General features: G+C 40.1%; 1 protein-coding gene across 4 annotated transcripts in view; it reads left to right on the top strand.

Moving 5' to 3' along the window:
* WWP1 (WW domain containing E3 ubiquitin protein ligase 1) overlaps positions 1-22,006 on the top strand; it is a 58,247-nt gene extending 36,241 nt beyond the window's left edge. For all 4 annotated transcript variants that reach the window (XM_068158522.1, XM_068158521.1, XM_068158524.1 and 1 more), the window contains 14 exons: positions 1,495-1,549; positions 1,640-1,724; positions 1,823-1,951; positions 3,113-3,185; positions 3,276-3,347; positions 5,226-5,314; positions 8,041-8,200; positions 11,229-11,362; positions 11,473-11,613; positions 14,102-14,222; positions 15,985-16,089; positions 17,336-17,432; positions 17,727-17,799; positions 19,825-22,006. In XM_068158522.1, the coding sequence (XP_068014623.1) occupies positions 1,495-1,549; positions 1,640-1,724; positions 1,823-1,951; positions 3,113-3,185; positions 3,276-3,347; positions 5,226-5,314; positions 8,041-8,200; positions 11,229-11,362; positions 11,473-11,613; positions 14,102-14,222; positions 15,985-16,089; positions 17,336-17,432; positions 17,727-17,799; positions 19,825-19,924 (1,434 nt within the window). In that variant the 3' untranslated portion in view covers positions 19,925-22,006. The remainder of the gene's footprint in view (positions 1-1,494; positions 1,550-1,639; positions 1,725-1,822; positions 1,952-3,112; positions 3,186-3,275; positions 3,348-5,225; positions 5,315-8,040; positions 8,201-11,228; positions 11,363-11,472; positions 11,614-14,101; positions 14,223-15,984; positions 16,090-17,335; positions 17,433-17,726; positions 17,800-19,824) is intronic.
* The last annotated feature ends 745 nt before the right edge of the window (positions 22,007-22,751 follow it).

The following is a 22,751-nucleotide window of genomic DNA, read 5'->3' as shown; positions in this document are numbered from 1 at the left end:
CTTTCAGAGTTAAGAATGATGGTGTCTCCATGTCACTGTCTTTCTAAACAGTCTGTGTTTAGAATTGGGCTTGGCCTCTTAAAAAAGAGATCCAGTCCCAAAGAATTTGTGATATGTAGCTAAGATGGAACCTTTTAAAGAAGTTGTGAGTGCAAGTCTGAAACAGCTTCATTGGACTAGGACTCCACATCCACAGACCTAACTTTGCTTTGAATTTGATGGACTTCATTTATGGACCCTTCTGAAACGATACTGCACTAATTTTACATTTAACAATTCTCAGCCTCCTATTATCTAATTAGACATATATGACATCACTAGCCATACCAGAAACATCTATCACTATGTATTTTTCTTCAGTCAAAGTCAATTTATCTTATGCAGTTGCAAAAAGTTGAACTTGTTGAGACTGAAAAGGACTTCTCATGGTCCAACCTCCCTGCTCAAGCAGGGCCACCTAGAGCCAGCTGCACATGACTGTGTACAGATAGCTTTTAAATATCTCCAAGGGTGGAGACTTCACAACCATTGTGGCCAATGAGTGCCAGTGCTTGGTCACCCTCACAGGGGAAAAGTACTTTCTAGAGTTCAGAGGGAATCTCTCAATGTTGGGCCCATTGCTGTTTGTCCTGTCACTGGGCATCAGCAAAAAGAACCTGGCTCTGTCCTTTTTGCATCCTCTTCATCTGACCTGGCCTTGAGCATGTCCAGGGAGGGGGCATCCACCACCTCTCTGGGCAACCTGTTGCAGTGTCTCCCACCCTCACTGTAAAGAATTTCATTCTAATATCCAGTCTAAAACTAACCTCCTCAAGCTTCAGTCCATTCCCTCTCATCATTATATGCCCTTATAAAAGGTCCCTTCCCTTGCCTTCTTTTCTCATGCTTTATATTCTTGGGAGCTACTGAAGGAACTTCTGCATGGCTTGGCATGGCTTTATGTAATATTTGAATCTGGGGTTTTTATCTATTTTCTCCCCTCCTTTTTAACCTTATTGATGATTAGCATAATTTTAACCATCCACATATTTTAATGAATGCAGCTGTATTTGTGAAGAACAACAAAGTCTGAAAATAGCTGAACTCCCAGGGAAGTTAGCATGTATTGAGGAAGTAAAACCCCCTGTGCTGGCAGTAATCACTGTGCTTGAAAATGTTTGTTATGGTAAAACATGTTCTTAAGCAAGAACATTCTGTTTATCTGTCTATATGTGCTTCCTCCAAACTTGTGTGAACTGTACTTGTTGAAGACCACTGACCCTCTCCAGCTTGCTGTAGGAAGGGAGGGGGAACACATTGTTTGTGGAAATGGTGGAGGCATGTGTACAAATCACTGTTATATAATCTGTTTCTGAAGAAAAACAGACTACAAGGGGCATGATGTTTTAAAAAGATTTAGTAGCTTTCAGAACTTGTGCTAATCTTTAAAACACATTAAGGAGACAATTATGACTAGTATTTGACTTGACTGAATGTGCCCTTGTTTTTCAATAGGCTTCAATGTTGTCGGCAGAAAATGATCCACTTGGGCCTTTACCACCCGGCTGGGGTAAGTTAATTAGCTGTTAATTTCAGGAAGTGACAGTTGCAGACATTGGGAATGCAATTGTGTATAGTGTTTTTTCTTTTTTTCCTCTAGAAAGGAGAGTGGATTCAAATGATAGGGTGTATTTTGTAAATCATAACACAAAGACAACACAGTGGGAAGACCCTCGAACTCAAGGGTAGGTGTGTATATTGGCTGTGCAGATAAAAAGATCCTGCTTAATTCTTGTATGTCATGATACAGGGGAAAAAGTACTGTCTGCAATTTCTTCTGCAGTTTACAAAATGAGGACCCTCTTCCAGAGGGCTGGGAAATCAGATATACCAGAGAAGGTGTCAGATACTTTGTTGACCATAATACAAGAACCACCACCTTCAATGATCCTCGTACTGGGAAATCTTCTGTGTAAGTGAGAAATTAAACACATTCTATTAAACATTTTGTTATAGTTTAATAGCAAAGTCTTCTCATAATAGAAAATAATCTATGCTGAAATTGAGCACTAAATTATGGACAAATTATTGTCCTGCAAATTTAATCTATTTTTAGGCTTTTACTGTCAGTTTATCTATGGCACACCTTGCTGTACTACTCTAAGGGTCAATAGGTTTCATAAACTTTTCAAATACTAAGATTGTAGTAGTTTTTTAAATGAGGTAAACTTGAACAAATGTTGTGATTGATAGTTACATTTTTAAAGGAACAGTCTACAATTGTAATGAGTATTACTTAGTTACACACTCTCTAGTAACATTAATGTCTAAACAAAGTAGTTCTGAAAACATTCCACTAATTTTGCATGCAAATCCATTAAAAATAATTTAGTCAGAAGCATTTATCTACCTGTGGTGGCTGTCTTAATGTTTTTTATGTAGGGTAGGGCTTACTTGGGATGAGATGCTGCTGGTCTTCCATTCAAAGAATCTATAGAGCGTTCTACTACAAATTCATATGTAGTTCCACAAGCAGATGAATTTCTGAAGCCTGATTTTTGCAGTCTCTCAGTTAAGACAAAAAATTAGATGTCTCTCCAGTAGTTGGCTTGTAATTTTTATAACACTGTTAGGGATTTGAAATCCTCTAGATCTCAGATTTAGTAAATTGCCTTGCAGCATCTTAAGCACACACACAACACCAAAAAAAAAAAAGGGCACAGTGGAAAGGAAAGTTGTCTGACTGAAACACATGTGTTCTTCCTAGTATCAAGTGATAGAACAAGAGGAAGTGGCCTGAAATTGTTCCAGGAGAGGTTTAGATTGGGTATTAGGAAAAATTTCTTCACTCAAGTGGTGGCTAGCATGGAAAGAGGCTGCACCGTCCTTGGGGGTGTTCAAAAAATGTGTAGGCATGGCACTTTGAGCAGTGGTATTGTTAGGTTGGTGGTTGGACTTGATCTTAGGGGACTTTTCCAACCAGAACAATTCTATCATCAACTTAATTTTGTTTCTGCTCCTACCTCACTTTAGCAAGTTCTGTGTATTTTTGAAATCTACATGCTTCTGCTTAGCATTGAAAGTACCTTTGATGTCTGTGTGGTTAATGTGTCTTAAATATATTTCCTTACAGAAATAAAGGGCCACAGATTGCCTATGAGCGTAGCTTTAGGTGGAAACTTGCTCATTTCCGTTACTTGTGTCAGGTACTCATTAATTACTTGCTTACTTTTTGAAACTATTTGAATTCACATTTATATCCCCTGCCTTTTAACGTTGCTGTTTTATGCTTACAGTCCAATGCACTGCCAAGCCATGTGAAAATCAATGTATCCCGACAGACTTTGTTTGAGGATTCCTTCCAGCAAGTAAGCCTGCAAAGATCATTGTGTTTGTTTATCAGGAAAAAGCACAAGAACATAAGAGTTCAGATTAATGGTCCTTCAGGCACAGTAATCTTTCTCTGGTGTTAGCCAAAGGGAAGCCTGTAAGAGCAGAAGTAACATATATAATGCTTTCACCAAATGCTCTTTCAGCTCCCAACTGTTTACAACTGAAATGCTGCTTCAGCTTGATGTGGTTTCTGGGTATTTTGGTAGTCATCAAGGGATTTCTCTTCTGTGATCTTGTCTGTGCTTTACTTGTGAACTTTTTGCATTTACCACATCCTGTGGTAAAGAGTGATATAGCTTGACCACATTGCATGCCATATTAACTTAATCACATTGGACTTGCTTTGCTGAGTCTTGTGTGTTGCTAGATACGTTACAAAATGCTGTTTTCTCCAGTTAAGACTGGTGTCCTGTTTTTTCCTTGAAGCTTACAGGTCTCAAGCACTTAGTTTGTAGCAAGTGTGTGTTCCTTCTTTCTCTGCCGCAAGCAATTCTTGCCACTGTCACCCCATCAAAACCTCTTGTAAGGAATTCTGTACAAGAGAAAAGTATATTATTAATGGATCACAGGATGTCAGGGGTTGGAAGGGACCTCTGGAGATCTTCGAGTCGAACCCTGCTGCCAGGGCATGACCTTATAATCTAGCACAAGTTGCACAGGAACACATCCAGATAGGTCTTGAAAGTCTCCAGAGAAGGAGACTCCACAGCCTCTCTAGGGAGCCTGTTCCAGTGCTCTGTGACCCTTTCAGTAAAGAAGTTCTTCTTCATGTTGAGGTGGAATTTCCTGTGCTATAGTTTACATCCTTTGCCTCTTGTTCTATTACAGAGTGCAAATGAGAAGAGGCTTCTTGACACCCAGGCCTTGTATAGTAATATACATTTATTAGATCTTCTCTCAGCATTCTCCTCTCCAGATTAAAATGTCCAAGGTTGCTCAGCCTTTCCTCATAAGGCAGTGCTCCAGTCCCTTAGTCATCCTTGTAGCCCTTTGTTGGACTCTCTCAAGTAGATGCCTGTCCATCTTGAACTGGGGAGCCCAGTACTGAATGCAGTATTCCAGGCGAGTCCTCACTAGGGCAGAGTAGATTTGCTGGATACACTCTTCTTAATGTACCCCAGGATACTGTTGGCCTTCTTGGCCACACAGGCATGTTGCTGCCTCATAGATAACTTATTGGCCACCAGGACTCCCAGGTCCTTCTCTATGGAGCCACTCTCTAGCAGATCACCTCCTAATCTATCTGGTCTGGTGCAGTTTATTATTCCTTCCCAGGAGCAGGACTCTGCACTTACCCTTGTTGAACCTCATTATGTTCCTCTTTGCCGAGCTCTCCAGTCTGTCCAAGTCTCACTGAATGGCTGCACAGCCTTCAGGTGTATCAGCCAAGCCTCCCAGTTTTGTATTGTCAGCAAACTTGCTGAGAAGACACTCTGTCCCATCATCAATGTCACTGATGAAGGAAATATGTTAGACTTATTGTGGATTAGAGTCAATTACTTTTTGAAGTGATTTGCCTAAATCCAAAAATCTGTAATATATCAGATGAAATGTCCTTTTGTCTGTTTAATGGTAATGAATGCCTTAGGAGGAGTGTAAGGACAAGACAGCCATGTAATGATAAATCCCAGATATGCTCCCCCACTTGCTCACAGTCTGCTGCTTAAGGATTTTAAGTCGTAAGTTAGTATTTTTGCACGCAGTTCATGTGTTCTGTGAGATGGTCTAATTACTTGCAATCTGTGTAAACATTTGACATACATGGCATTTCTGTATCAATTAAATAAAATCTGAATAAGGAGGAGCAATTGTATTGACAATGTGTAACTTACTCCAACTTTTTTTTTTGGTAGATTATGGCATTAAAACCCTATGATTTGAGGAGAAGATTATATGTTATATTCAGAGGAGAAGAAGGATTGGATTATGGTGGTTTGGCAAGGTAACATAAAATTTGCTTAAAACAGTATTTGTTTTTTCAGTAGCACTCTAACCATGATTTCTAATGGTGTTCTGTTAGCAAAGAAACAATTTGCCTTTGCAGTGTGACCCTGGTTACCTTTTTAGCTCCCCATAATGCACTAAGGAAGTAGAACTAGGCTCACTGTCCAGGTTTATAACCTTGCACTAGGAAATCTGTGGCCTCAGTTGTTCAGTTTTTTGACAAAGATTGATGTTTAAATTGAATTTAATTTATTTTTAATGCCAGTTAATTTCTCTAGACTTAGTTATTTCAGGAACTTCCTATCAGAAATTTCCACTTCCCTGGAATTGGGGACTATGGAAACATAAAGTGTTTTGGTTATTTAGGGGAAAAAAAACCCAAATAAGTGAATCCCAGACTGGGGCTACTGTTAACAGAAAGGACCTAAACAAAAGGAGAGTAGTGCAGGCATGAGGTGATGGCAGAACAACAGACTATGTAGGCTGCATAGGAGTGCAAAAGTAGACTGCAAGCTTTTCTAGACTCTGAAGTGGAACTTGCAGGGAAAATCTCATAGGAAAATTGTATACAGAGTGTTTCATTTGCTGACTACATAGACGAGAACTGCTGACTACTTGACTGAAACGTAACTGTTAGGATGTAAATATTGGTATGAGTGCAGATCCAGGAATACGTGATACTGTTTTTTCTTGTTTACTTGAATTTTGTAATTTAAAGATGTTCTGTTTTGGCTTTGTTCGGTTTTGGGTAGCTTGTGGTGTTAAAATGTGCAGTGAAGATGTGTAGTATTTGTAAGGAAGCTTGTCTCTGGAAGTTGAGCATCTATGGATATGTGCGTGGTTATGCTTCTGAATTGGAAAATGTGACTGCAGGGTGACATTAAGGGGTGACTGCAGGAAAGAATCCCAGTCTGTGCTGTGCGTGGATTGTCTTTGGTGTTGCTATCATGATGGCCCCAGGCATAGAATGGGACATAGGATGGAGTCCCAAGGAAACTGAGTATAACTGAAGAGTGTTAGTCACAGAATGTAACAGGAAAAAACCCCAACAAAACAACCAAAAAACCAAACCAAACCAATCAACCGACCAAAACCAACCAACAAAACAAACCTCACAGAAATGGCCACAGCAAACTAAGAAATGTAGAACTAGCATCATTTCGTAGTTTTAGGAATAAGACTTCCCCAAAATTTTGTGTGTGAAATTGGGAAGCAGCAAGGATCTCATTGTAACTTGAGCTGAAAAATTCCTAAGTGGCACTGACTAAATGTCCCTGTACTGACTTGTTAATGTAATACTGCGTTAATACAAATATAGCAAACTGAAGCACCTGATTTATCACCTGTCTCTCAGCAGGCTGAGCTCAGTGTTCCCTACAGATTTTTACCTTGTGCTTAGCAGGACCAGTCTGACACTGTGTCCTGTAGCTAGTTCTAGCTGTTGATGTGAAAAATTAATTGCTTGTGCAAACTTCTTCTTGATGACTGACTTCTTTGATTCTTCCTCCTTTGTTCTCTGTCTTTGATTTAGTTTAAATGCCTATTAAATTTCATGCTTCTATGCAGAATTCTGTCAGTATAAAGCTTGCACGGAATGCTGTACAACGTTTTTGTGCTTGTTAAAAGATACACAGAACCTGGTTAAGGTTATCTCATTTTGGCTGTTTTTCTATACTCTATCATTCTTTTGGGTTGGAAGCACATTGTAGTGAGTCATCATCCATGACTTGAATTTCACAGAACTAGGAGAAACAGGCCAGCAAATATCTTACTTTTATTCCCCAGTCTCAGGTAAATATATGGAAAAGATGCTTCTTAAATGTAACAGTTGAAAGGCAACCAGGGTAAAATTCAGACCTTGCAGTTACTGTAGAATAGACTTTTACCTTTTTTTGTGGCTTTTCTCTAAGCCTGGTTGTTCAGTTCTAAGTATTTAGGGCCTGATACAAAAACTCCTGAGTGTATTTGACTGCTTTTGAGCTCTGATGATATGCAGTAAGTATTCTAAAAATCAGCAGTCCTAATACTGAACTATCAGATCCTATTATCATTGCAGGTCAGCTGAGGAGGAAACTATGAAAGTGATGAACGACACATATTAGTTAAACCTCAAATGGAAATTTATCTTTACATGATTCTGTTCTGTGGGCTTAACTGATGCATTGCAATTTGTTAAACCACAGTAATTTGGCGTGTGTTCTGTTGTCAGATTGGGCAAGCGAATGGGATGTTCTGTGGCTTGAGTTTGTTTGGTCTGTTTTGTTTTACCTAGGTTGTTTATAGCCAGCACTGCCCATGGATTAGTCTGTATTTATTTGAATAAAGATCTGAGTTGTATGCAGCAAAGCAGGCAGGAGGAGGATAAATACAGTGTGCTAGCTGTGGGCAAGGACTCTGAGGCAAGGCAAAAATGTTACTATAAGCAGCTAAAACCTGTGTTATGAGGGGTTGTTCAAGGTGACAGTCTTAACTATAATTTCTATGTTTTGGAAACCATGACTTTATAATATTGTCAGGTTTAATAATTATTTTTCACAAAATTTAGAAGTAATATACAATGTCATGTGTTATTCTGGGATTCTAATACAACAATGCTTTACAGTATTTGCCTAACTTTGCATATATTTTGACCATTTTGCTACTTACCTAAGGAGAATGGTGATAAACACCTGCATTTGATTGTTTTTATGTCTATACATGTGTGTGTTTCTTTTTTTCCCTTAGAGAATGGTTTTTCTTGCTTTCCCATGAAGTACTGAACCCTATGTACTGCCTATTTGAATATGCTGGCAAGAGCAACTATTGCCTGCAGATAAATCCAGCATCAACAATCAATCCTGACCATCTTTCATATTTCTGTTTCATTGGGCGCTTTATTGCCATGGTAGGTTGGATTTTGAAGGTCTTATTATTTGCTGTAGCTATACATTTATTCCTGAATAGTATTTGTTAAAATTATTAAAGGTGATATTAGTCTCTTAGAAATGGAAGGTGAAGGCATGTATGGTTATTGAGCTGAAATATTCCCTGCGATTTAAGTTTCCTACCCGCACAATGTGATGGAAGTTAATAAAAGCTTTATGGAATATTTTATCAGCTGGATGTTTGTACTTCATGCAGTCTGCCATTTGATTGTCTGGATGAGGACAGACTGAAGGAGTTGGGGCTGTTCAGTCTGGAGAAGAGAAGGCTCCGAGGTGACCTAATTGTAGCCTTCCAGTATCTGAAGGGGGCCTACAGGAAGGCTGGGGAGGGACTTCTTAGGATCTCAGGTAGTGATAGGACTAGGGGGAATGGAATGAAGCTGGAGGTGGGGACATTCAGGCTGGATGTGAGGAGGAGGTTCTTCACCATGAGAGTGGTGAAGTGCTGGAATGGGTTGTCCAGGGAGGTGGTTGGGGTGCCATCCCTGGAGGTGTTTAAGACCAGTCTGGACGAGGCTTTGGCCAGCCTGATCTAGTGTGAGGTGTCCCTGCCCATGGCAGGAGGGTTGGACTAGATGATCCTTGTGATCCCTTCCAACCCTGACTGATACTATGATATAGATGCTCTGAAAAATGTGACTAGTGTTTTCCAAAGAAGGCTGCTCAGTTAGACTTGGTATACCTTGCTGTGATCTAAAAATGAGTTAGACTGTTCTGTGGAGTATACTGAGCTTGTATGTGTATGAATACACAGGTCAGATACTGAGAAGAGCAGAAGCTGGCAGGGAGCAGGTTCTTTGCCATCAGATTTCTTTGAAACTAAAAGCTGATGAGGCATGTTTTATTTTTTCTTCTGGTGTCACTGTGTCAGTTTTCTGTAGTAGTCCTTTTCTGTCACATGTCACATTTCTCTCCTTCCACGTAGTGATACAGGTATCATTCCACATAACCATCATGATGCCTATAGCCCTCAGCAACGTCCCTGAGCACAGTGAAACCAGGAAGAGTAGGTGCACATTGAAGAGACTGTGATCTTCTCCTGTTGTTCAGGCTTTTTATATGAAATTGGAATACTAGGAAAATGTATCATAAATAGAAAAATACTTTTAGACCTAAAATAAGTTAGGTTTGGGGTTTTCTTGGTTTTTTCTTTTTTTATAGATGCTTCTTGAGAAGTAAATTTCTTTGCTTTTGATGATAATGTCTCTGATTTGAGGTTTTTATGGCCAAGTGAACATTTGTTTCATGGGGTTATCATTTCAACAGCATGCCAACCTTTTTCTTTCAGAATCCTCAGCGAGCAGGGAGATGTGATAAAGCCAGTTAAGTGCCAGAGCCAAATTCTGTCTCAGTCAGTGATTTTGATCTTGCACATAAGATAAATCCATAATTGAAATGTTAACTATGGGAAAGCTACTTCATAAAAGTACATATCAGAAAAGAGGACATAATTAAAGCATTTAATGTAATTAAAAGGAAGACTTGAATGTTCTTGAGTATTTTTGCAGTTCTGTTTCAGTCATGATGTCTGATCTGGGCAGTTACCAGGTTTGTGTAAATTCAGGGTTTATAGTGGATGGTGTGTCCTGCAGTACTTCTTGGGATCCTCTCTAATACCTTGAAATAGCCCAGGCTGTAACGTAAATGGGAATAATTTGAAGGAGTCTAGATAAGGTTTTTAGCTGCAGTTGTAGTTTCTGTCCTTCTCACAGTCCTAAAATAGTTGTGACTTCTTTTGTGTTTAAGTACTGAAATAATCCCAGATGTTTTGGGCTGAAGTGGGGTTAAACATCAAATCTTGCTCTGTAATAAAAAGCTGTTAAATGAGGTTGGCTGAGGCAACTTTTATATGTTGCTGTAAGGCTATCGTAGACATTAAATGAGACGATTGAAGAGCTTACTCTTGCAAGAAGCAGGAAATTGTGTGCCTTGATGGTGCACTTGACATTGAATATTTTGTTTTCTCTCAGCTGACTCTCCCATGAGAAATACAGACTAGCTTAAAAATAAATACACAAATAATGAATAAAAAATGGCCTCTGAGAGAACCTTTTTAAGGTTTCCTACAGGAGAAGAAAATGCTTGCTAGAGCAAGCCTTAAGGGGAGGGGAGATTAGAACATGGGGGGGAAAAAAAGAGCTGCTTTGTTTTTCTTCTAGAAAAATGGACATTTGGGCTCTTCTGCTCACAGAATTTCATCTACAAAGAAAAGAGCAGTGATTGCCTCGCATAGCCTATTCATGGTGAATTTTTAAAGGTAGTTTAGTGTACTTCATAAGGGTGATTAAAACATAATTCAGGGTTACAGCTGTGCTCTGTTAGCTTTCAGTCCAAAGGTAACACTTGTGTCTGTAGTGCAGCGTTTCAGTACCAGAAATTGGTATACAGCTTTCATGCACTCGTGGTGAAACAAATGTGACCATTTTTGTTGGGTTTTTCTTCAGTTTCATTTTTGCAGCTGAAGGGAGGATCTAATTTCTCCCATTTTGCTACCTGTGAAAAATGTGATTCCCAAAGCTCTTCTCAAGGCAGTCTGTGACTGCAGTTTTAAACTGTTTTTTTTTACAAGCATTACATAAAGGATGATTTTGCAGGATGCATGTTGTAAAAAACGCTTAGTAGTACTCGGTAGGATAGAAGATAATGAGCAAGTAGTATCAGGTAACACATAATGGCCACATAATAAAAAGGAAACTTAATGATTTCCCTTTTTATAGACTTAATCCTTTTATGAGAAGGGTTTTTTTTAATCAGGGGGTTTCTAAATTGTAATGCTGACAGGGTTGGATAAATTCTGTCAATTAATCATTATTATTTTCCCCTCCCATTTAATGTAACATTTAATTATTTCAAAATACCAAGCTACTACTGCTACTTGCTGGTTTTTATTATTAGAAGAGGAAAGAAAGAACAAGAATTCAAGTCAGAAACTCTTCAATAACTCAGTAGCTCACTTAAAACTCAACAGCCTTTTTTTCTGTTCAACAGGCATTGTTTCATGGGAAATTTATTGACACTGGGTTTTCTTTGCCTTTCTACAAACGAATGCTGAGCAAAAAGCTTACCATTAAGGACCTAGAATCTATTGATACTGAATTTTACAACTCCCTAATTTGGATAAGGTTTGTAAATGACTTTTTGTGTGTGATGTTTTATGGATTTTATTGTTGTCTATTACAGAATTCACAGTGATTGTTTTTTTTTCTCTCTCATTGTTTTTCTTCTCATGCAGGGATAACAACATTGAAGAGTGCAACTTGGAAATGTACTTTTGTGTCGATATGGAGCTCTTGGGAAAAGTAACCTCACATGAGCTGAAATCAGGAGGTTCAAATATCTTGGTAACTGAGGAGAACAAAGAAGAATATATTGGGTAGGAAGGTGGAGATGTTGGAAACAAGTGTTCCATATTTCTTCTGCTGCTTGTGTCTGTTTTCCATGCAGTATATGATTTTCTCTTCATTTTCCTTTCCCCTATTAGTATGTAATTCTTGGGACTATTGTTGAAATGGTGTCTTGGCACATACAGAAAGAGTGATTGCCCATTGGAATGCGCTGCCCAAGGAGGTGGTGGAGTCGCCGTCATTGGAGGTGTTCAGGAGGAGACTTGATGGGGTGCTTGGTGCCATGGGTTAGCTGTTTTGGTGGGTTGGATTGGTTGATGGGTTGGACGCGATGATCTTGAAGGTCTCTTCCAACCTGGTTTAGTTTATTCTAATTATTCTAATACGATCTCTTGGAACGGTTTGAACTCTCCTATTCCCCTTTCCCTTCCTCATCCCAAAAACCCCTCACAAAACCCACCTGACGCAGAGAAGATGACCCATCATGTTATTACATGTGCAGTGAGAGAACAGGTGAAAAAGTGAGCAAACCTGTTTTCAGTGGCTTCTGGTAACAAATCCAGGTGGAAGGAAGATGTACATATGACAGAGCATTTAATAATTGTTCAGAACTTTGCTGTCACGGTGGAAACCAAAGTTCAGAATGGTGTACAATGCAGCATGACTGTTTTTTCATTGCTGTGTTTATGCTGCACTCTTCCTGCTTCTCTCTTAATCTTAGCACTTTTTTTCTGAACCTAAGTTTATGATCCATCCTTTCAGACTGATCTTCACAGAGATCCTTTTCTGTCATACAGTATACGCCCAGTGCTGTATGTAAAATTTCCACTCACATAAGCAGTCTGAATTCTTTTCAGTGAAATAGTTTCTGTAGTATGTAGATATATATTTTGTCTTTTTATTTTTTTTTTTACTCAGAAGTGGCCTTAGTGGAAACTTGAAAGATATTACCTCTTCCTCCAAATCTTAGCATTAATCAGAAGCTCAAACTGGAGAATTATTCCTGTTTGTTGTTCCTATATTTAAAATAGAACAGAATCAACCAGGTTGGAAAAGACCTTCAAGATCGAGTCCAACCTATCACCCAACACCATCTAATCAACTAAACTTTGGCACCAAGTGCCTCATCCAGTCTCCTCTTAAACATTTCCAGTGATGGTGACTCCACCACATCCCTGGGCAGCACATTCTAATGGCCAGTCTCTCTTTCTGGGAAGAATTTCTTCCTAACATCCAGCTTAAACCGCCCCTGGTGCAGCTTGAGACTGTGTCCTCTTGTTCTGGTGATGCTTACCTGGAAGAAGAGACCAACCCCCACCTGGCTATACCCTCCCTTCAGGGAGTTGTAGAGAGCAGTAAGGTCTCCCCTGAGCCTCCTCTTCTCCAGGCTAAGCAACCCCAGCTCCCTCAGCCTCTCCTCATAGGGCTGTGCTCCAGACCCGTCCCCAGCTTTGTTGCCCTTTTCTGGACACCTTCCAGCATCTCAATGTCCTTCTTAAATTGAGGAGCCCAGAACTGGACACAGTACTCAAGGTGTGGCCTAACCAGTGCTGAGCACAGGGCAGAATGACTTCCCTGCTCCTGCAGGCCACACTGTTCCTGATCCAGGCCAGGATGCCCTTGGCCTTCTTGGCCACCTGGGCACACTGGTGATACAATGTTTGCTCCCCCACTGCGAAGTTGCCAGTTGAAGTTTGTTGAAGTTGCAGATAGTCTTATGCTGAAATACTGGGCAGGCATAGTAACAGATATTATAACCAGTATTTCTTCTTCTCTGTTTTGTTGGTTTGTTTTTTTTTTTACTCAAGAACAGGATATTTTAAAACCAGTGATAAACTTTGTACCATTGAAACACTAGGATTCTGCATTTTCTTAAGATAAATCAAATTTTCCCCATTTGCCCAAGCAGCATTATTTTCATGAAAAGGCTGCTGAGTTTTAGTGAAGGGTTAATAATAATGACAGATTTTGTTAGAGTGGAATGGTAATAGAAGTATATCTTTGTACTTTTACTGTTTTCTGAATTTGGACATTTGTGATGTTAGTATGCTGATAATAGTAGTCTATGGAATCATATAACAGAGGAAAATAGAATTGAAGGAAGTGTTATTTCCTGGCAGCACACTGCATAGAATCATAGAATGGTTTGGGTTGGAAGGGTCATCTAGTCCAACCCCCCTGCAGTCAGCAGGGACATTCTCCATTAGATGAGGCTGCCCAGAGCCCTGTTGAGCCTGACTTTGAATATTTCCAAGGATGGGGCTTCAGCTACCTCCCTGGACAACCTGTTCCAGTATTCATGACAAAGAGCTTTCTCCTAACGTCCATCTTAAATCTGCTCTCTTTCAATTTCAAACTGTTATGCCTCATCCAGTCACTACAGGTCTTTGTAAGTGGTGCCTGCCCAGCATTCTTGTAGGCCCCTTTCTTGTCACTATTCGTTCTCCCTGGAGTCTTCTCCAGGCTGAATTGAGTGCTAATTGATCTTTAATTTCTGTTTGTTGCTTTCTGTTCCAGGCTAATGGCTGAGTGGCGATTTTCTCGGGGAGTTAGAGAACAAACCAAAGCTTTTCTCGATGGTTTTAATGAAGTTGTTCCTCTACAGTGGCTGCACTATTTTGATGAAAAGGAGCTGGAGGTGAGCTTTTCTGTATAATGTTTTTACCTTATGCCAAGTAAGGCATATGGAATGATTAAACTGAGAGGTCAGCTGGAATCTCTCATCTGTGTTGTGCTGCATGTGATAGTTTCTGGAATGTGGAGAATTTAATAGGAGCAGTAAGGGTAAATCTTCCTGAAAAGGCAATATCTATTGAATTGGTGTTTTGTAATGTTCAACAGATGGGAATTTTAGCTTCCATCATCAGTATTAAAATATTTTTTCCAAGTTTCATTGAAAGGATCAGAATATGAGGTCACAGATACATCTGTTGGACAAAGATAACTTTTCTCTCTGTGGTAGACAGGTAGAATTACCTTGTAGCAGCAGGCACAGAAGTTGATTTTAATAATATATAGTGATAGTGCACCAAGTTTCACATACATTGCCTAGGGTAAGTTCTGAGGTTAGTACACTTGAGGACAGAAATTTGGAGGAAATTACAGGGCTTGAAACTGCATTTAGCAGGTCCTCAATGTGTAATCCAAGGACTGCTAATAGGAATCACTTGCATGCTCCATGTTTACTTAGCAATCAGCCTGACCTGTGCTCGCTGTTGGGGTTGTGATTTGGAGCAGGGATAAAAGGCTCTGTAGTGCTATGCTGATTTATTTCTGAGACATGCCAAGGTTCCCTCTAAATAATGAGCTGCTTAAGTTAGATGGGCGTTTTTTCCTGAGAAAAGACTTTGATCTGTCTTACTTAGTGTTCAGTTTTCTAAGAAGATTTGTTTTTACTACTTGCAGCTTCCATTGCCTCTCTTAATGAATACTTTGCAGGCTTATCTTAGCTGATATTCCTACCACTAGTACTGTTATCATCATATTGGAATATGGGGCAAGGTTTTAATGGGAAAGGTAATATCCTTTTTAATATAATTCCCTTTTATGGGAAAGGTATTCTGTTATTGGAAGTCAGAGGTTATTGAGAAGTCACTGAGTCAGAAGAAACTTTCAGGCCACTTAAACAATTTTGAAGGAGTTCTGTGAATCGCAGAATGCTAGGAGTTGGAAGAGACCTTGAAAGATCAGGTAGTCCAACCCCTCTGCCAGAGCAAGATCACCTAGAGTAGGTCGCATAGGAACACATCCAGGCAGGTTTTGAATGTCTCGAGAAGGGGACTCTGCAACCTCTCTGGGCAGCCTGTTCCAGTGCTCCCTCCCTCACAGTGAACAAGTCTTTTCCTATGTTCACGTGGAGCCTCCTATGCTCCAGCTTGTGTTGCACCTGTTGCCCCTTGTCCTGTCATTGAACCTGGCTCTGTCCTCCTGACACTTGCCTTTCACATATTTATTAACATGAATGAGGTCACCCCTCAGTCTCCTCCAAGCTAATGAGACCCAGCTCCCTCAGCCTTTCCTCTGAATGGAGATATTCCATTCCCTTCAGCATCTTTGTGACTCTGCACCAGACTCTTTCAAGCAGTTAGCAGTCCTTCCTGATCTGAGGGGCCCACAACTGGACACAATATTCCAGATATGGTTTAACCAGGGTAGAGTAGAGGGGAAAACTTAGGGTAAAGGAAGATCTAACTGTATAGTAAGATGAAAAAAAACAACCCAGCCCTTTTTGGGGAGAAAGAACTTTCATTTTTGTCAGCATACAAAAATCAACTCTTAATATATGTAGAGTGTATGTTGGTCTAGTCATGAGGTCTGTGGTGACAGGTTGGACTTGATGATCTTTGAGGTCTCTTCCAACCTTGGTGATACTGTGATACTGTAATTCTTCTCTTTTCTAGGTTATGCTCTGTGGTATGCAAGAAGTTGATCTAGCAGACTGGCAGAGGAACACTGTTTATCGTCATTATACAAGGAACAGCAAGCAAATCATATGGTTCTGGCAGGTATGTTGAGCCAATTCCAGCTGCTTTAGGTTTGGTTTGGTTTTGTTTTGTATGATAACACAAATGATGTGGAGAGGAAGGATGCCATCTGAATGAGGGTTCTTGCTGCTTCCTTTCTTTTTTCAGAGAAGGAAAGGAGGATTACTGGTTCTTAGGGAGCATACTGCAGGGTGGGAAATGGCAGATAGATATCTGTGTTACGTGTGGCTGTCTGGGCTGTGAACATTCTCTATCCTTTGTATTGATTATACAACAGTAGAGGGTTTTTGTATTGTTATCTACCTTCTACATATAGAAATGTTCTTGTACAGTTGTACACCTGAAATGCCACGTTATTTATGCTCATGGTTCATGTTAACTATGCCAGTCTGCACTGATTGATTATCACTCACATTTTAGTGAAGTTGGCTCAGAATCATTTTGAAACTCCATCACTGCTATACAGGCTGCCAGCTTCTGTGGATTTCCCTAAATAGATGTCACAGCTGGGTAATTTCAGTCTTCTGATAAATTAGCATTTTAGAGATGTTTGTGACTAAGTTCCTATAAGAAAATTATGCAAATGCATTATTTCCTAGCTTATATATTGTCAGAATAATGCAAGATCTGATGAGATGATCTCTTTTTAAGAAGCTTGGTGCTGAAAGAATCTTCACCAGAAGTTCAGTTAACTTGGATATGGTTCCAACATTTATAGAACAAAAATACTCATTTTTTTCTAAGTCAATATTCCAGTTTTATCTCCTCTCTCATTGAGATGTCTTCTGTCTCTGCTCCCTTTCCTTCCTTTTCCCTTTCCCAGTGCATTTCCTTACAAAGCAATGCAGCTGTTCAGGATGGTGTGTTCTTTCACTGAGGCTGCTATACACAGGGAATACTTCATCCTTGAAACACCCAGAGCCTGTGGCCAGGCTGTTGCTGTGTTTAATCAAAATGGCAACAGTTAGTCTTCAGAGAAAGCACTGGCATGATTAAATTCTAGTACAGAATAAACCAGATGAGCCCTGATGCTTATTTGCTGTCCCAGCCTTCGTGTTGCAATGGGTGGCAGTGCGTGTAATCTGACATCACTGTCTCTTCCCTCTACACAGTTCTGCTGAAACCAAGCAAAGTAAACTCTTCTCAAGGTGGTGTCTGTTTAAATGGAATTACACTTTTTCAACTGTTTGGGGGTGGTGGTGGTGGTGTGTTTTTTCTCTAGCTGTGTTAAGTATTTTTGTTAAGCAATTTGAATTTCTGTGCCTAGTTTGTAAAAGAAACAGACAACGAGGTTCGCATGCGACTGCTGCAGTTTGTCACTGGCACTTGCAGATTACCGCTGGGTGGATTTGCTGAACTCATGGGTAAGTGAAAGGTGACCAAATCTATTGTACTGTAAGTGTTCCATTTGCAAATGACCCATGCTGCCAGTGTACAGAAAACAGAGACTTCATGTAGATCAGCTGGCATCTGGAAGGGCTTTTATATCATCAGAAATCCTGTGAATGCAGTTCTAAATGATTAGGGAATGAGCTTCTTTCTGTGAGAAGAATGTTCATAGTCACATAACAATGAGCTTCTAGTAAGCTTTGTGTGTTTATATAGCATGTGTGCTAACTGGAGGAACAGATTCCATTTTTCTAAATCTTCTTTTCTAGGAAGTAATGGTCCTCAGAAATTCTGCATTGAAAAAGTTGGTAAGGAAACCTGGTTACCAAGAAGTCACACTTGGTGAGTTGGTACATGTAAACTTTCTGTGAGTGCCATGGACTCACTTGAGGGAAGGGGATGTCATCCACAAGGATCTTGACAGGCTTGAGAAGTGGGCCAGTGACAACTGCATGAGTTTCTGCAAGTTGAAGTGCAAGCTCCTGCATTTGGGTCAGGCAGAAACACTGCCATTCCCAGACAGAAATACAGGCTGGGTGGAGAGTGGGCTGACAGTAGCTCTGAAGAGAGACTTGGGTGTATTGATGAGAGGCTCAACATGACAGCAGTGGCAGTGGATCTTAGGAAGAAGTCTTTGCTATGAGAGTGGTGAGACTCTGGAATAAGTTGCCCTGGGAAGTTGTGGATGCCTCCTCCCTGGGGGTGTTCAAGGCCAGGCTGGATGAAGCCTGGAGCAACCTGGTCTACTGGGAGGCCATTCTGAGATACTATGATTTAGTTGTTCTCTCTTCTGGTCTTGCATTTACCACACCAAATGAAACCTAATTTGAGTCAGTTCTCCAGCTGCATCTTCAGCTTCTTCAATTGCTCTGACAGTGTTTGAAAACTCTTCTGGTTGCCCTATTCTTAAATTTTGCTACTGTTTGTCAGTGGTGGATCTGTCAAAAGTATGATAACATCCTTCTTGCACAGAAGCGAGAGGTGTTTCCCTAAGTCTAAGTATATTAAATAGATGAACTAAAGTCCTGTTAGTATTAGGTGTTAGATGCACTTGTTGTACAGTGACTTTATAAAAGATAAATGCATAGTCATGAGAAAAAGCAGTGGGAAAGAAATGACAGCAGACATTCAAACCAAGGATTGCATAGTCAGGAATGCAGTTACTTTTACCTGTCAGGCTTCACCCTATTACTGGCTTGGAATTCCTACACCAAACTGGTGCTGCAGGTACACAGATCAGTTTGCTGTACCACACAGTGTGCCAATTGCACACACCTTGTGGCACTAACATTCCTCATACTCTAAACTACTCCATTTCACCATCTCTGCTAGTACTGAGTTTTCAAGTGATGATTGCAAGAGTTAAGCATTTCTCTGAGATAGCTTTGGGGAAGATATGGAATGAAATAGAATTTTGGCAGAAGTATTTCTTGGGCAGTTTAGAGAGGAAAAATCTCAACCTTATATGCAGGCATGTGTAGGAAAGAGAGAAATTCAGCCTTTTCATGCTGTTCCTGGGGTTTAGAGATAGAATAGAATAGGTTGGAAGAGACCTTCAAGATCATCATGTCCAACCTATCATCCACCACCACCTAATCAACTAAATCATGAACCAAGCACCCTATCAAGTCCCCTCCTCAACACCTCCAGTGATGGTGATTCCACCACCTCCTTGGGCAGCCCATTCCAATGGGCAATCACTCTCTCTGTGTAGAAATTCTTCCTAACCTCCAGCCTAAACCTCCCCTGGGGCAGCTTGAGACTACTGTGTCGTCTTGTTCTGGTGCTGGTTGCCCGGGAGAAGAGACCAACCTTTGCCTGTCTACAACCTCCCTTCAGGTAGTTGTAGAGAGCAAGAAGGTCTCCCCTGAGTCTCCTCTTTTCCAGGCTAAGCAACCCCAGCTCCCTCAGTCTCTCCTCATAGGGCTTGTGTTCCAAGCCCCTCACCAACTTTGTTGCCCTTCTCTGGACACGCTCCAGCAAGTCAACATCCTTCCTAAACTGAGGGGCCCAGAACTCAAAGTCAGATGGCCTTAAACTGTATGGTGAACATTTCCTTTCCTGAGTCTTACATTTGCCTGACTGTAGTCTTCAGAGGTTCTGTCTGATGTGATAGCAGTCTTTTGTTTCTCTTCTTTCATGAAAGACAAGAAGCAAACTGAAACTGTCTGGCTTTGCCGCTCATAGAAAATGTCAAGGCAGCGAGATTGCATTGCTTGCTATGTCTGCGTTTCTAATGGTTAGATCAGAACATTTTGGACTTCTGCTGTACAGGTTGAGTTCTGCAGTGTTCTACATGGGACTGATATAAATTTAACACTTGATAATTGTTTTTTTTTTTCCACTATTTTTATTTTGTCTGCTCAGTTTTAATCGTTTGGATTTGCCACCATATAAAAGCTATGAACAACTGAAAGAGAAGCTGCTCTTTGCCATTGAAGAAACAGAGGGATTTGGTCAAGAGTAGAAGTGGCGTCTAGTCAAAGAGGAGATCTTGCATAATGAAAGGCCCAGCCAAGTAAAAATTGCACACTTAATTGTATATAAGCTTTTTGTTCTGTACAGTGATCTTTCTGGAACTCTAAAGTATAATTGTTCTACGTTCTTCCACAAAGATATGCAAAACAGTTCAGCCTTTTCTACTTTTATTTATTGCCCTTCCAAAAGACAGGACAAACCCCTCAAATTTTGAAAGCAGACAAGAGACTTATTTAAAATATATATAAAAAAAATATAAATATATATACTAATAGGCTCTAGTTTTATAGAGCTTTAAGTGTATGAACAGTTGCAGCCATTGAAAAGGGCCTGGATTTGCTTTATCTTGGCTTTATTATTCAGAAAAACAAAATGTTTAAACTGCTCTGTGTTCTTTCTTAAGAAACATCTCCAAGTTTGTTTTATTGCATGGCTGTTCTAAAAGGTGTTAAAGGCTTAGGCCAAATGTATCCTAAATATGTAGAAAGATGCTGCTGGTATTTGAGACGACAGAATACGTTGTTCTGTCAGTTTAATTTTTTTAATACATAACTAGCTGATAGATCCCTCTACTGATGTAGCCAAGGTCCTGAATAAAGCCTTTACTACTTGCACAAGAGTCATGTACAATAAGATGAATGTGTTTTAATGTTGAAAGGAACTGGTGCCACTGTTCTGACTTGTTATGGGGAGCTGAACAGAGTATTTTAATTCGTTTGGGCAGCATTGAAATTTTGTTTACATATTACCTTGGGTTATTACCACGAGGGTGTTAGGTAATCTTCAAAGAAACAAAAAAAAAGTAACAATAAAAGAGAAAATATTACACATTCTCTCCTTGGTCTGGTGTCTCACAGGTTTCTTTTTGTCTTCTTTCTTTTTTTGTTGCTTCCCTTTTCAGTCTGTGATGTCCTTTTTTACAACTTTGTAGAGTGTATTAATGTACACTGAACTATAAGGGTATACAGAAGGTAATGTGGACATTGCTGCTTCCTGTGTTCACGTTCAGTTTCAGCTATTGGATCTGGTAAACCTGAACAGGATGAAAGTTACATAAGCTTTGCACAGATAAAAGCATTCTTGGGTATCACATACTCTCAAATAGCTCTTACAGTAATTCAGATGTACCTGAATTAAGTATGTCTGAAACCTGTTGCTGGTTTTATGTAGGTCAAGTTTGGCCTGAGTGCCCAGTAATAGAGAGCCACTTAAAAATGAGCTTGGTTGGCACTGAGGGCATTTGCTGAACTGCAAAGGTGTGTTTTACAAAAAAGTGAGATTTCGACGCCTTATTCATGTGAACGAGATCAAATGTGATTTTTAGCAAACTCTTCCTCCTTATTGGAGTCAAAACATGCTCAACATCACCATTTGTATCATGCTTTAAATACTAACTGTAAAATTCCTTGCATTTAACTTAGAATTTTCTATGGACACGACAGGTTTCTTAGCATATAATTAAAACCACTTCTGTAATGTATGGGATTGCACTGTTAAAAGTGTACATGCAGGAAAAATAGCTCTGCTTTGTGTATCTTTCCACTACAGCAACTTTATTCTGCTGAATTTTATTTTTCTACATATTGGATTCTCTCAAGGCCTTGGAAGCTCTACACATGGCATACTGTGGAGCTGTGACCTCTACCTAGCTTTGGTAACGGCGGTGGTGCAAGGGGCCCAGCAGACCGCTAGCTTACAGGAAGGGGTTTTTCATACTACACCAAATATCTTCTGCACAATCATGCTCATAAATACAGCATTCAATTAATTTGGAGTGCAAATTCCTTTAAATTCTGACCAGGAGGAGCTTTGGGAAAAACAAACAAACCAACCCCCCACACCAACCAACCACAAATCAAAAACCAAACCAACATCACAAACAGCCCTGTTAGAAGCTGGGCAACAGAGGCATGCATGGCTTGTCCAGACAACAGTGAGGAGGGGAGGGCTAAATGTTACAGAGTTGAACTTCACGAATTTGCACTAATGAATGGCTTGGTGACTCACTACCAACTGCTGAATTTTGTGAATCTGTGAGCAAGTGAACAAAATGATAATAAAAACAGCACATCACAAGAACGTAGTTGCTTGATTGTTCTAATTGTAGCTGCGATAACTGCAATAGTTTCTTCTGTGTCAAAGGGTTAGTGAGCAAGGGAAAAACCCAACCCTAGTGGCCTTCTGTATGTGGTGTATCCTCAATTAAGTGGTTACAAAAGACTGACTGAAAGCATGGCTCTTGAGAGAAACAAAACCAAACACGATGACTTAAATGCTCGTGTCAAGTTCACTTGGACTGCCTGGGAATGTCAGGAACGCTGCCTCGCCACATTTCCTCTGCCCGTTTGCATTCCTCGCAGTTCAGCTGTACTTGAGGGGCAGGAGGAAGAGGCAAAAGCAGCAAATGCTGGAGATCAGAGGGAACCAGGGAGGTAATACTACTTGAAGGAGCTACTGTGTAATTGATGGTTCCATTTGCCCTTTTCTTCTTGCAAGTGGGTCAGCTGCTTTTCAGTAAATACTCAATGGTCTTAACTTGGTCCCTGCATGGCCCTCCTCTGTGCAGAGCCATTTCTGCAGTAAAGGGGACTTCTTCCACAAAGCTACGGGAAGTATGGTAGATGTTTTTGCAGTGGGTGAATGTGGAACATTGGAAGAATCTTTAAAACATTGCATTATCCGCTCTAGAACTCTGACCAATGTTTGAGACTTTAATTTTGATGCTCTGCTAATAGCAGAACAGTAATTATTTTACCCTAAGTGGAGAAAGCTCATGAAACTAGTTACATGAGGTTTGAAGCTAGAATTACAGCTCT

This window comes from Melanerpes formicivorus, unplaced genomic scaffold (genome assembly GCF_026170545.1).
Source record: "Melanerpes formicivorus ecotype bairdi unplaced genomic scaffold, bMelFor1.0.p_v2 SCAF_40, whole genome shotgun sequence".
Classification (NCBI taxonomy): Eukaryota; Metazoa; Chordata; class Aves; order Piciformes; family Picidae; genus Melanerpes; species Melanerpes formicivorus.
The sequence above is the reverse complement of the archived record's forward strand: the minus strand, read 5'-3'. Positions and strand labels throughout refer to the sequence as shown.